At 37.7% G+C, this 14,609-nt stretch overlaps 1 protein-coding gene across 4 annotated transcripts in view; it reads left to right on the top strand.

Annotated features, from left to right (window-relative positions):
• The window catches only part of LOC136832815 (ubiquitin carboxyl-terminal hydrolase 24-like), a 374,979-nt gene extending 361,202 nt beyond the window's left edge, over positions 1-13,777 (top strand). For all 4 annotated transcript variants that reach the window (XM_067094450.1, XM_067094436.1, XM_067094461.1 and 1 more), the window contains exons 44-45: positions 8,770-9,017; positions 9,227-13,777. In XM_067094450.1, the coding sequence (XP_066950551.1) occupies positions 8,770-9,017; positions 9,227-9,379 (401 nt within the window). In that variant the 3' untranslated portion in view covers positions 9,380-13,777. The remainder of the gene's footprint in view (positions 1-8,769; positions 9,018-9,226) is intronic.
• Positions 13,778-14,609: the final 832 nt, after the last annotated feature.

Below are 14,609 nucleotides of genomic sequence, written 5' to 3'. Positions count from 1 at the left end.
GTATTATACAAATATCAACACAATGACTATGCATCTTTTCCATGGATCTTTTAAAATGTTATGCCTTAATTCACTGTATCCAATAATATTGTATATATTCTTATATTGCTTTTGTATTATAAATTGCGATCATAGCAATCAATGTTTTGGTTTGGAAATCATTTACGCGGTGTTTATTTCGCCACATTTAACTCAGTTCAGAACGCTTTTCTTGCTTCTAGTTAGCGTAAATGAATCTCTAGATACTTTATTTATATGGGGCAAGGTTATTTTTCGTTATACGAAGTGTTTTTAAGTCGAAGTTATACGAAGTGTTTTTAAGTCGAAATATAACTTAAATACGTCTCGTTGTGAAATTAATTTAGCTGTTTTTTCATTAATAGATGAGTCGATGACGTTGGCTGTTTGGGGGCATTCATTTGTGTATGAAAAATCAAGATTCCTTTCGCTATTTTCACTTGATTTCATCATAATATGAGCTTTACGTAGTTATTGTTTATTGGCATAAAAACAGCAGTAATGTGTTCTTTCATGCCCAGTAGTTTTGATTAAAGTACTTTCTCTCCAATTTTAATTACTGCCGAGTTTCATCCATGTTGCTGATGCACAATAATATATAGTCATTAGCAGCTTGAACATTGTTTTCTCAGCTTCAGCTACAACTTGCAGCTTAAATTTAGCAGTACATTTCCTTGACGATCTTTTATCCATACCGAATAAGGGTATAATGTAAAAAATATATCAGTCCTATTCTGCTTAACGTCATTTGTAGTATAACTACGGTAATTGTGTATTACCGTACGATGGTTGAAATACAAGCAAAATGGCTGTTGTTATCCGATTCGGTGATGAGCAAAACAACAGTTTCTCGGTCGGTTATTTATGGCTGTACGCATTTACGCAAGAGTATAACCTTAGGAGCAATACTTTTATCATTCTCTTTACGCAAGAGTATAACCTTACTAGCAATACTTATATCATTCTCTTTTACTTTTTATAACTATAAGATGGGATAAAGAAATGGAGAAAAGAAGTTGGTCTGTTGTAATTAGGTCTCTCTCGGTGCTGCCTGTGTCCACGGGAATTTTAAAAATATTTTATAAATATTGTCGTATCGGTATTAATTGCTTACCCCATTGCAAAATCAAATTATCGTAACTCGAGCACTGCCTGGGTATTTTAATAGTTTTATCACAAAAAGTGCATTTAGTCATGAAAATGCAGTAATTAGTGAATATTTTTTAGTGAAAAATACTGTGAATGGGCGAATTTTCAGCAAATAATGCATTTATATGTTCCATAGAGAAATCTGCAAATAGGTGAGTCCGCGAATCGTGAGACCGCGAATACGGAGAGTTTACTGTAGAATTGTGAATCCAGCTCCAATATTAGGGAATTAATTCATGATAATCCTGCATATCAAATGTTAATATCATCGTGAGATTAGGCCCACGATTAAATTTGTATATTTTGTGGTCCTTTGTGGTATTGTATCCTGATCCTTCAGGCCAGCCCTATAAGAGCTGAAAGTCAGCTCAGTGGTCTGGTTAAACTACTTTAATACTACTGCTACTTGAGGTAATGACAGGGCATAGGCTTATACATCAATTTCTTATATTTTGAGGCAATGGCAGGGCATAGGCCTTCACATCAATTTCTAATATTTTGAGGCAGTGACAGGACAGAGGCCTACACATCAAATTCCTATGTTTTGAGGCAATGACACGACATAGGCCTATATGTCAATTTCGAATTGCAAATAGTTTTCTACCCATATCAGTTGGAGATAGAGTAGCTTTTAATATAGAAGCTTCGACCCCACGATATATAATGTATATGCATATGGTGGAATGTACACTTATAAGCATGTGCATATACAAATGTGTACATGTGTGGATGGCCACAGTAACTGTGACACCACTTATACCACAGAGTAAAAAGTAAAACTTGCGGGCATGTAGCTGATGGCGCACACAGACTGATCGTAGGGCTGTCTCAGCATTACTCACAACTATCAAATTGCTCTCAAAGTATATATAAAAAAATGTTTACAAAAAGATAAATTATAATACTGTGATGATTAAATAAAAGGCTCTTGTAGCAATTCTATGAAAATGAAGGCTATGATAGGAAGGCATCATAAGATTCATAACAAAACAAGAAAAAATTAAATGTTAGCTGAAAAAGGCATGCATGAGATGACCTAAACCAGTCTGAGTCATCTGAATTTGGGGACACTCTTGTAGATTACCCTGTTGGACAAAAGGATATGTAAGTGTCAGGAAATTTCTCTTCTCTCTTTGTTGTTAGGAGAATATTCTAGCATAGAATATATTCATGAAGATCTCAGTTACTTTTAATTAAAACAAATGACTAAATTTCAATTAAAAATAGTAGGCAGATAATTCTGTATACAATACTAGTATTGTATGAATAGGCCTATGTTTCTTCTGCAATGTTAGGTCACCGTATGAAAAGTTTTTGAATTCACTACAAGCACCATGACAGCAACAACAAAAATCAAGAATAACCACAATAAAACAGCTGAATATAAGATAGGCCTATAATCCTAACGTCATAAACTTTATAAACCTACAGTATAGGTTACATAATTTTTTATGATAAAATTATTTTGAAAGGAGATAATGTCCTTAAGAAAATTCTCATCAAACTGTATCCAGTATGACTCGTATAGCCTATCTAGACTGAGAGCCTATCATGCTGTAACTTCAGGTTAAACATAGGCATATTCAGGTTTTGTAGAGTGCAGTCACTGCTTGTCATCCCACTGAATATGTAAACAATTGCCTCGGCGGGGGACAGGCGTCTACTTCCTCAGAGGGCGATTCTCCACCCATCTTTACAGCAGAATGGCATATCAGTGGCTGTACAGCTACAATATTGCTGGAAGATGACGAATCCTATGCCTTCCCTGCTCCAGTCCGTAAGGGCAGCCGTAGGACGGGACTTATCGTAGTATGCCAGGCCGTCCCTGGCCAGCTTGCAGATGGTGTCCTGAGCACTCCTGAATTTCTCCTGCAGACACTTGTCCCAGAAGACATGTTTGCCCATCTGCTTCTTCTTCAAGAGATCCCTGAATGGTTACATGATGGGGGCAGCCGCAAGGAACGGCGCCAGCTGATTAACAAAGCTGAACCATGACCTGATGTTGGTAATTGTGGGCTTGGGTGGCACAGGGAACTTCCGAATGGCTGCAAGGCTGTCGTCAGTCGGTTTATATCTCTCCCAACCCAAATAGAACCCGATGAATTCTACCTCTCTCTTGCGGAAGTTGAATTTTTCGGGCTTAAGTGTGATGCCCTTTGCCACACGTTGCCAAGAAGTCATATGTGTGCCAGAAGGCTTCATGTGTGCCAGAAGGCTTCATCAACCCCACTGTCATGAAGAAGTGTCATCTGCGCACTTATACTTCCGGGGTATGTCGTTGATGGTGTCGTTGAATCGTCTCGTATAGGCATCCAAGGCAGAGCAATGGCCCATGGGGGTCCTGCGGTACTGGAAGTGACCCCAGGGCGTGATGAACGTCGTCAGGCGGCAGCTCTCCTGGTCGAGTTCCACCTGGTGGAATCCCCAGTAAGCGTCAGTTGTTGTCTTGTAGGAGTGTTGGGGGATGCTGGATACCATGTCGAAGGGCGCTGGAGTGTGATGTGTCTTCCTTCTGCAGGAGGCATTCAGGCGTTGATAGTCCACTGTGCGTTGTGGGTGACCTGACTTCTTCGCCACCACAACCATTCGTGCGCACCATTCCATCGCTTCTCCTGGGGGGACTTCTTGGATGATGCCCCTCCGCATGTCCTCTTCAAGCTGGGCCTTCACCTCGGCTTCCCAGTGCTTGGGAACTGTTGCAGGAGTGTGGCATGCGTATGGCACGGCGTTCAGCATCAGTGGCGGGGCTCCCCCACCATCACTGGTAATGGCTTCCTGGTCGTATTGAATGTCGTTGACGAGAAGTGTTGGAGTAACCATTGCTCCAAGCATGGGACATTCTCTTTGATGGGTGGTAATGGAACTGACGAAGGTCTGGGTGGTGGGGTTGTGTCGGTAGACGCACTCACCAATATTGGACTTGGAAGATGGTGTGGAAAGTTGTTTGGGACAAGCCCGAGGTCTTTACATACAGAAAAGAGAGGTAAAGCGACTTGGCTGATTTGTCGAAATAAACCTCTTGTACACTTGTGTGATTCCTGAAGGAGATCAGAAAGACTGCTGTTCCCAGGCACTCCAGCTGTAAGTTGGTGACATCTCTTAAGCCAGCCCGACGCTGCAGCAGCGCAGGCCTTACGTTGAAAAACGACAGCTGATTGCCCCTGTCACCACTGTGGCGGTGGTGGGGTTCGACGGTGCCTTCTTGCTTCTGCAGCATTTCTTGACGTGCCCGGTCTTCTGGCAGTTATGACAAATAAGCGACCTTGCCAGGCATGCGTTTCTCTCGGGTGTGGCTACCTCCGCAGTTCCCGCAAATGCGCTTAACAGTGAGGGGGTCCGACGGTGGCTGGCTCCTCCTGCCGTGTGCAGCAGCCACCTCAGGGATGGCAGCTGCGCTACTTTCAAACTCTACTGGTGCGATTTCTGTACCTTGCTGCCTACCACTGGCATCCTGCTTGGCAGCCTCGAACGCGCAACACATTGCCTGTAGGGCATCAACACTTGCAAATGACTCATATGATTGAGATAATTGTCTTTTTAACACTTGATCCCCTAATCCCACTATAAGTTCTTTTAACAGCATATACTCTGAGAGATTAAAATTACAATTAGGGCACTGAAACTCACAGTCTGTGGCTGTTTGAGAGCTATGCAAGAAAAAATCACTGACACTTTCGTTATGGCCTTGCGTCATGCTGAAAAACTCTAACCACTGAACTGCTTGGTTTGACACACAAAGGAAGAGTTTGGAGACAGCATCCAGTGCCTCCTCAGTCGAAAGGGCGCTCCAGTTTGTTGCACTGTACCTGGCATCAAGGGCATGTGCAATGTAGTCTCACGTGATGGACCTTCTTGTCGGCCAGCACCTTGCAAAGTCAAAGCCAACACTCCATTGACCTTTGCCATGATCAAAACGTGGCTGTCGACATCTCCATTTCACATTTCTCGGGGGCTGCTGACGTTGGCACCCTAGACAGGGATCCACGTGTTCTAGATAGGACAGCATTGGTGATACCGGTTTGGAGGGCCTCGAGAGTACGTTGCTGTTGCGCTAGCCATAGTTGCATGCATGCAGCATTATTAGGAGCCGGTAAATAGGAGCCTCTAAGGCCAGTAGGCCTTCGGGCGGCTACTGTAGGTCTTCTTGGGGTGGGCATTCTGCATCCCATGTGTAAGCATAGGTAACTCTTTGCGCCATGTAGGATGTTAGATGCGTAGGATTGTAATAAAACCCTGGTGTCCAGAACCCTGGTGTCCAGTGACGCATGTATTGCAGAGTGATGCTTTACTACAAGAGCGCCAGTTGCATACTGACTCGGTTGGAGGGAGATGCCAATCTTCCCTCCGGCGGGAAAAACAAGTCTCGTTCTCTTCTACAGTGGAAAAACAAGTATCATTCTCTTCTACAATCTTACAATATTCAAAACCTTTTGTCTTCTATACTGAATGTTTTGCATTCCTTTACTGTGTAAGTTGGGCTGGTCTGGTTAAACTAAGGTATAATATTTTTTTTTTGCACTCCCCCCTCTGTATAGGAACTGGCCTCAGGGCTGTCCTGTACTGTATTAGTTTAGTGATTGTCAGAGAAAGCTGTTTGCCAGGAAACTTGAGTCATGCCAGTGGATGGAAGGTTGTGCCCACTACCACTTCCCTCTGTCACCCATACTCCTAACCAGAGGGGGGGTTGACCAACTTACCCAAGCCATATGGGTTGGAGAAAATGATCCATGTATCTTTCAGCTCCTTCAGAGCAGTGCAAGTGACGGTTTGATTTGTTAAGGGACACTGAAATGTATAATTTTAGATAGTAGTTGAGGTAAGTTCGTACCCTTTGGGCCATTTTTTATTGAGTTTGCACATTACCTTGTTTAAACATTTGGGCAGTTAAATGGCACATGGCTAGTCTCAGCACACAGATCGGAATGTCTTTGATTTTCTTTTTTCCTGAATTTTACTTTTGATTTCTTCTTTACTTTTGCACAAGTAACCTCCCTGAGTGTTGAACATTTGTCTTTGAAGGTTTTCATACCACACCCAATTAACTAGCATCTTTGCTTTTGTTTGCTCTTTCATTCTCTCAAGCACTCATGTTGTTTGTTTACAATATGTTGTAACAAAACTAGCCAGAGAAGTGATTATTTTGAGTGTATGTGCACTTTTCTTTGCTGTAAATGTTAGGTATATCAATATTTACATTGATGAGTAAATGTTAGGTATATCAATATTTACATTAATGAAAACGTGTCTAGACCAATGAAACACATGAAACAGAAAAGTAACCAATTCTGGTGGCCAGGACTTCAAGCACAACATTGAAAGAGAGAAGCAGTATGCCCAATGGAAGTTCCTATGGAAAATCATCTTAAACCATTTGTAAACCAAGGGAAAGTATTGTAGGTATAACAAGAGATAAATAATGTATTGTGAACAGTAAACATTAAAGGTAAGCTATAGTTCAACTAATGGTCTGACCTGTTTTTAAAAAATGACTGAGGTAAAAATATTTTAAAACTGGACTGCATCTGCAACCCTCTTGAATTGATCATAATTCCGAAGTAGTTTTCCTTCTTTCTGTCATTCATTAATAGACAGTTGTGCAAAGTTATACCCTGACATTGTCCATGTTTCTGATACTCATAATTTGAGAGCATGTACTAGTATTGACCTTTCAGTCATCCAAAGGCTATTCCTAGTCCTGCCTTGACAGACAATCAAGGCAAAGCTCAAGGCAGTCAAGGATATGCTTATGGCCAAGGCATCTTACTCTAGAGCCCTTCATTTCCACTTCTAAAGAGCATGATCTTACAACATGGGAATACAGTACAGTACCATGTTTCCTTCTCTTTTGACTGGCGCCAAACATGTATCTTTATGAACACATTGAGAAGGAAGTGGACAGGATTAAGCAGGGTTTTTTGGCTTTTTGTGGATGTGGAGCGATGTGGAACAGCATTGCAAAGCCCATTTCAGGACTCTGGAGACATGATCTGCTGCTGAAATAACTACAAGTGCATTAACAGAAAATTTCAAAACCACAAGTTTGGCGCTTCTTTGGGAATGTTGGCTTTAAGGCAACAAAAGTTTTTTCATTCCTTTCTTCTTATTTTTTGATTCAACAGAAATTTATGGGTAGCATTGGCCAGACAGCTCACCCCTATGCCACTGGGAACATTTGTATTTGCAAGTCAAAGATCAAAGATGCTTTATGACCTGGAGAGACATTATGCAAACAGGACAAGTACAAATGTTCCCAGTGGCATAGGTGTGAACTGTATGGCCACTGCTACCCATAAAACTCTAAGTTGGTCCTATCTTTCACTGATGATGTAGCCAGACATGTTTCTCCTTTGTTGGTGACTTTTTCAACTGTTCTTGTTCAAGGAGCATGCTTGAGACTTACCTACTACCATTAAATTTAGCAGGGCTCAGAAGCAGAAGCATGTGTAGTGGAGGTACTAAGTTACCCCACCACCCAGGGTTCTGTTCTTAAGCCTTGTCAAATTTACCAGTAATGGGTGAGTCTGAGGCACGCTTCTTGAACAAAGAACAGTTGAAGAAGTCATCTACAAAGGAGGAGAAGCATGTCACTTAAAAACAAGTCTGGCTACACCATCAGTGAAAGAGTAGACCAATTGAGGGTTAAATGGAGTCTAGTGAGGCAAAAGATCCTATAGGCCATATGACCTGGAGGAAGCAGTATTGGAAAAGTGAAGTTAACCAATACTGGGTCCAGTCAGTACTTAGATGGGTGACTGTCTTGAAACACCATATGCTGTCATTAAGTGCATATTATTGTAATTATTCATAATCCAGCACTATTTTTTTTTCTTTGGAGGATGAGAAGGCCAAACTCTTTTACTAAAAGAAAAATTGTCGTAAGCTTATAAATACGTTTTATAAAAATAAATACTGTACAGATTGGTATGTCAAACAGCTTTTCAACATTTTTTTTAAATCAGTACAATTACTGCCTAATAATAAATAAATAAAATATTTAAGAAATGGCACAAATTATACTTTTATTTAAATAAAGGAGAAAATGGATGTCACAGGCTCTTATTGTACTCTCTAACCTTCTGATGACCAGAAGATGCCAAGCCGTTGTAAGTATGTCGGGTGGTAAATATGAGCTCATTAAAGGTCTCTCATATATTTACATATTATTTGTGGTCAATACTTTGCCTTTTCTTGTGGTTGCTTGATGCTTGATAATTATAATAAATTGTTTGTACTATGGTGTTGCTCTGCTCCTCTCATGCTATGCTAATCTTCCCCTTTCCTTTTAATTTTTTTATATTTTGCTTTGCTTTCCTGTACCTTTAATTTTTATATAGTCTTATATCACTCACTTCAGATTTACTTTAAACGTAGAATATTTTGAGTCAGGCATACTTCAGGATGTATCTTCCTTGTCTGTTAACTTGGCTATCATAGATTAAAATATTACTTTTAATTTATTGCCTCAATCTATTATGCATTTTAACTATAATAATCATATACTGTATAAGTATTTTACCTCTCATTATCATAAGAAAATATCTTGAAAAGCATATTTACTTCGTAGACATAGAAAATGTCTTAAAAAGCATATTTACTTTGTAGATATCATTGAAAGCAACAAGGACAGTGATAGCAGAAGAGCCTACCAGTGCATTAAACTGGTGGTTATGCTCTCAGCCCGTTGTCCTATTGCACGAGACCTACTGACAAGTACTCAGGCTAGATGGCAATGGGCTGTTGAATGGCTCCGTGGAAGAATGGATGACCATTCAGTTACTGTTTCAACAACCACAGGATTGAGCAATGAAGATTCTAGCACAAAGAATTTCCAGAGAACTACCAGTGCCCAGGTATGCTTGAAAAATTGGATAGTAAAGTATTTTGTATGCAATACTGAAATATGCAATATTATCATGGTCTCTTCTTGTGGTGTGTGTGATTATATTTATTTTGAACAGTTTCAGAAAGCTTCTTAATTTTATTTGTCAGTAGAAAATGAATCCGTAAAGTATGCAGTAGCTTTGCATGATGTGATTTTAAATATTTTCCTCTATTCTAGTTAACCTTAGAGGAAGCCACAGCATTATTGAGTGAACTGGAATCTACAGAAATGGAAATTGACTGTGATGCTCCAGAATTAGGAGATATAAAAGAAAGCACCTGTGAACGTGAAATATCTCCGTCCCAAGACTTAGATGCCATTGACCCTTGAATATTTGTTAGTACTAACCAAAGACAATTTAAGTAATTGCTTGGTAATAAAACTATGGAAATAGTACTTGTTTTTAACCTGGTTTCAGTTGAATGTTTTACATTGTCCTTTGTAATTCCTGTTACTTAAACTTGCTTAAATCATAAATTGAAAGAAAAGAAATTGTAGTATTCATCTATGTATTTGATTACTTTGTTTGGCTTAAGGATTTCTTAGTCTCACTAAAACCAAAAGTGCCATACTTTTGATAATTATTTGAAATATTGTATTGTCATTGAAAGTACAAAACTAACCAAACTTGTTAGTAACTGCACTTAAATGTTTGAAAATGTTAATGTTTATAATTTTTATGCATTCACTGTCAGTCCTTTCCCAGTGCTATGGGAGTTGTCAGCAAGAGGTTTTATACGTGATTATATTATGACCTCATCAGACTTTTCTGGTATTCATAAATAACACAGACCAGCAGTTTTGCCTAAGATTGACCAAGTTGACATTGTTCCTATAAAATATTTATTATCAGTGCATTTCTTATCTCATTTACTGGTGTACTGTACATCACCAAGATAAGCATAGAGTATTATGATGGTGCAGTTGCAACTCAAAAACACATATCATGAATTCAATAATTGTTCTTACACATTTCATAACCTTGCAGCCTAATTTTTTATTGTATATTATTTACCAGTGAAATACTGTATTCTATTTTTGCAAAAATAAATTTAGCATAAAGTGGCATTTAACAGAACTTGATTAGAAAGTGCATCTTTTTCAATGCCGATATTATTGCCATTTTTTTTATTGTAGTTTACCAAACATACAATGCACTTCTTAACCTTATACTCTTAGAAAAGTTAGATTTTATTTTAACACAGAATACTGTAGCATTAAAGAGGTTTTTGATGTCATTGCCATATGGTACCAGTATTGGTTGCTTCCAGTTTTATAAGGATAATTTTGCAGTATATTTACACTTTTTGGTGTGGTATCATCATAAGAAGGGAAGAAAGTATGCTTCATCCCATTTAATTATAAACACAGAACAGTATTTATTCATCCATGCCAACTCCCAGCCTGGTGCTGTTATTGAAAGTTATATTATTGTATTATAATAACTCTGCTTTAAAAATATCAAACTTTACATCATATGGAAGTTATGTCATTTTTGGGAATGATCAGTAAATCCCTTTGATGCATTTTGTAGTCGGTAGTAATAATGAAGTCCAACTAAAATATATGAATGTCAAGTTTTACTGTAAATGTGGTAGCTTCTCTTCTGTTATACAGTTAAATTTTATCACATTCAAAAGAACTTCTGTTGTCATTGCTGTACTTAAGGAATGGAAATAACGATTGTTAATTTTTATAGACTTGTATAACTTTAATGTGATCGAGTCATTTTTATCAAAGCTTCTCAAATTTGTGCTTGCATAGCATAATTGTGTACTGTACATACTTTTTCAAATGTTTTCTAACCTTGTTATATTGTGTAATGCACATTGCATCATGAAGATATTGTTGAGAATTTTGAAGAGGAATATGTTAGAACAGGTTTGTGTAAACTTGAAATCATGCTCATTTGGTGGTATTGTGTATATGCCTTTAATCAGAATGGTAGCTTTTAGAAACTTTGAGGGAGCTATTAACTTTTTATGATACTGTGTGATCAGCTTTTAATATCAGCAACAGCGTCAGTAGCATCCCATTAGTTATTTTGTAGTTTTATCCATTATTTTTCTAAGTATTTATTTGTAGGTGTGTTTCAAGACCTAAAGCTTTCATGTATCTGATGGTTCTGCTGTACTCAGAGGAATTCAGATAGAATTTACTATTTATTTTTATTTCCATAAGCAAACTTTTTAAAGAATATTCTAAACTTTATTAATTGTTAACACTAGTAAGGTTAACACTCATGTAAATGTGCTTATATTGATTTAGCCTCTTTTAACCCAAAGTAGACTAAACCCTAAAGCAGTCTAAAACTGTTATGTTGATGAGAAGTCCACTTTTAAGAAATTAATGGATTGGATTCAGTTAAATTTGTGTAATATTGTACTAGTTTTAAAATACCTGTATTAGATCAAAGCATGAATTAAAAAAAAATATAAAATATGAACCTATAGTAATTATGGTATAATTATGAACTCATGCAGTTGATGCAAGGACTGTCTATCGCCATCCCATATTCTAAAGAGAAAGTGATTCCTAAAAGTTGGTTGAAATCGAGCTGTTGGTGATATGGTTTCCAAGTTTTGTGTTTATATGCTATGTGCAGCTGTTAACACTTTTTGCTGTAATGTTCTGTAAATAGATTTTCATTCCCTTCAAAATGATTCATTGCATGAGCCAGCTGAATTACTAGTTTTAGACGACAAAAACATTAAATCACTTTCTTCATTTTTGCAGGACAGCACAATACATTCATACTATTTTCATAATGATTCTCATTAGAATAGAAGTGCTAACGTTTGCACACTTTCATTTTTTCTTTTGGTGTTTAAATCTTTACAGGATTTTAAAATGTACACTCTTTATAACAGATTTGCATCATTCACTTTACTGATTCAGATATATATTTGTAAATAGTTTATGTAATAAGTCATCCTAAAGGTACACGGCTTCATGTTTGTACTATGAAAAGCTTTAGTGTTATTGTCAGTTGTTATTGTTCCTTGAGCAGTCAAGAATTATTGCTGAAGTCCATAAAAATTGTTGATTTTAGCAGTTTCAACTCATTGTACCAGAACACTTTGCAATTTTATTCTTACTTGTGCTGCAACATACAGAAAGGGCAGTTGAATCACATGCAGAGTATCCTTTTGAGGAAAGAAAGTGGTTGTTAACAGCTGGTAAGGCCTCCTGTTAAGGGATCCCCTGCCTCACATGTTTACACCATGAAATGCATTAGTTATTGTCTTGTTATTATTGCATGAGCAGTCAAAAAATTATTGCAGAAGTCCATAAAAGTTTTTGATATTGGCAGTTTCAACTCATTGTATCAGAACGTTTAGCAAGTCTTTATTCCTACTTGTGTTTCAACACCAAGTTCAGGGCAGATGAATAAGATGCAGATTATCCTTTTGAGCTAAGAAGTGGTGGTTAACAATAGGCAACACTTCCTCCTGTTGAGGGGTCTCCTGCCACATCTGTCAACTTTTTCATGATTCAATTTCTGTAGGAAATTAACACTTGTGCAATTGCCCATTTACTATGGCATTTTTGTGATCTTCAGTTTATCCTTGTATTCAAGTATGTTTTGTATTGGGTATGCTGTTTAGCTCTGGTATGCTCTTCATTAGGTATGCTTTCATGCTCTTTGAGTCTGTCTCATTGCAGTTATCAGTGAGCTTGAATTTTAATGTCAGTGAGGTGAGGTTTTTTCAATGTTAGCAGATGCAGTGTTACTTCAACTTATCCCATTTCATTACTGATCAGATGCATCCAAAACTGGTAAAAATAAAACTATTATTTTGTCACTGATGGAATAATCCACCAAGTATACTTGATTTATCAGGTGGTGAAATGAACACACAACCAACACTTTACTGTTGAAACCTGTGTGTGTGTGTGTGTGGGTCCTTTGTTTCCAGGATAAGTGACCCATCACACACCACTGTTGGCACACGTAAGTCAGTCATTTTACATCTGTTATCAGCCTTGTAAAGAACCTGTGGTGTATCTATGCAATCTTTTGTGCTTTTGCTTTGACTTGTAAACTACATGCAATTATTTTTTTCTCTTGCTGTAAGTCACAACTACAGTGAACAGAATAGTTACATATGTAATGTACTTACAGTAAATTGTTAAATTTATGCTTAAAAAGTAATTTTTTAAAAGTGAAAATGCTCCTCTTTGTTCATCTTCCATTCGGAAATTCTGAGAAATAAAGAGCAATTGCATGTACAGTACTGTATATATTTATTGTGATTTGCACTAGTGTGATGCCTACTCAAAAATATAGTTACTCATGAATTGTTTGTAACAGTGCCACGTTTTTGCCTCATTGTGTAAGCATATGCTCTGAAATTAAAAGATTTGTGGTTGAAAAGAAGTGTAATTGCACTCATATGTGTTCTACAGAATATGAAATCATTGTCAGTTGAACTTACAAAAACAGGCCATGTGAGTGTTTTCAGGTGATTGTGCCATGCTCCCTTTGTCATATTGTGCAAGCATGTGCTCTCAAATTCTAAGATTTGTGATAAAAAGATATTTGATTGTACAGGTATGTTCAATGTAGAGGATATTAGCTGAACATTCAAAAACTGCTCTGTATGTAAATATTTATAAGTACAATATTAAGTTATTGCACCATACTTGGGTAATCTCGCAACCACTATGGTAATGTGTGTGATTCTTTTTAAGTAATGTATAAAGTTAAAGAATATTTTTTCCCCAGGTTAATTTTGTCATTCCTAATACATCATAAATATACATCTCTGAAGTTTGAGGATTCACATGAAAAGCAACACACAATGTTTTTTCTCTTTCAGAAAGTTATTTTATCATATTCATCATGACTTATATTGTTAATGATTGGAAGCAAAAGCGGAAGCATTTAACCTCTTCCCAGAAGTCAGACTTAATAAACAGATTTTAAAAAAAGTGGACTCTTGCTCAGGTCTGGGAACATTTCAACTTGGCAAGCAAATGGTGAGCAACATAAAAGAAGCCAAAGAAAGCTTGTACAGCTTTCCCACGAATTACAGTACTAATCCATTGGAAGAACAATTGCTGTGGCAGCACAAAAGGCAATGTGCCATAACAAAAATTGAAAACATAAGTAACCTGCACATAAATGTTGTTTGCAGAAGAAAAGTGTGGGTTTGGTAATAGAGGGACTAAGATAAAAGACAGTGACATACAAAGTTGCCAAAAAAATGAAAATGCTAAATGTTCATGCCTCTGATGTATGGCTATGGTATTTCTGTAACCCATGCGTAGCCACCTTGGATTTAAAACAGGACAGTAGTTGGAGAGGCAGCAAGTGCACCCACTTTTTATCAGCACAGTAGTTGGATCCAATGAAACATGGTCCTGTCCCTGCACAAATTTACAACTTTGATGGGTCTGGCCTGTTTTGGAATTCCCCACCGCAAAAAACCCAAGTGATGGTAGAAGTCATGATGTCTGTGGCCATTTTGCCAACGTGACTGCTCCCATCATGTCAAACCCTGTATTGCTGCAACTGCCAGAGGACCAGGGAGCCACGAAGGACATGATGCATCTA

The sequence above is a fragment of the Macrobrachium rosenbergii genome, chromosome 4 (assembly GCF_040412425.1).
Source record: "Macrobrachium rosenbergii isolate ZJJX-2024 chromosome 4, ASM4041242v1, whole genome shotgun sequence".
Classification (NCBI taxonomy): Eukaryota; Metazoa; Arthropoda; class Malacostraca; order Decapoda; family Palaemonidae; genus Macrobrachium; species Macrobrachium rosenbergii.
The sequence above is the reverse complement of the archived record's forward strand: the minus strand, read 5'-3'. Positions and strand labels throughout refer to the sequence as shown.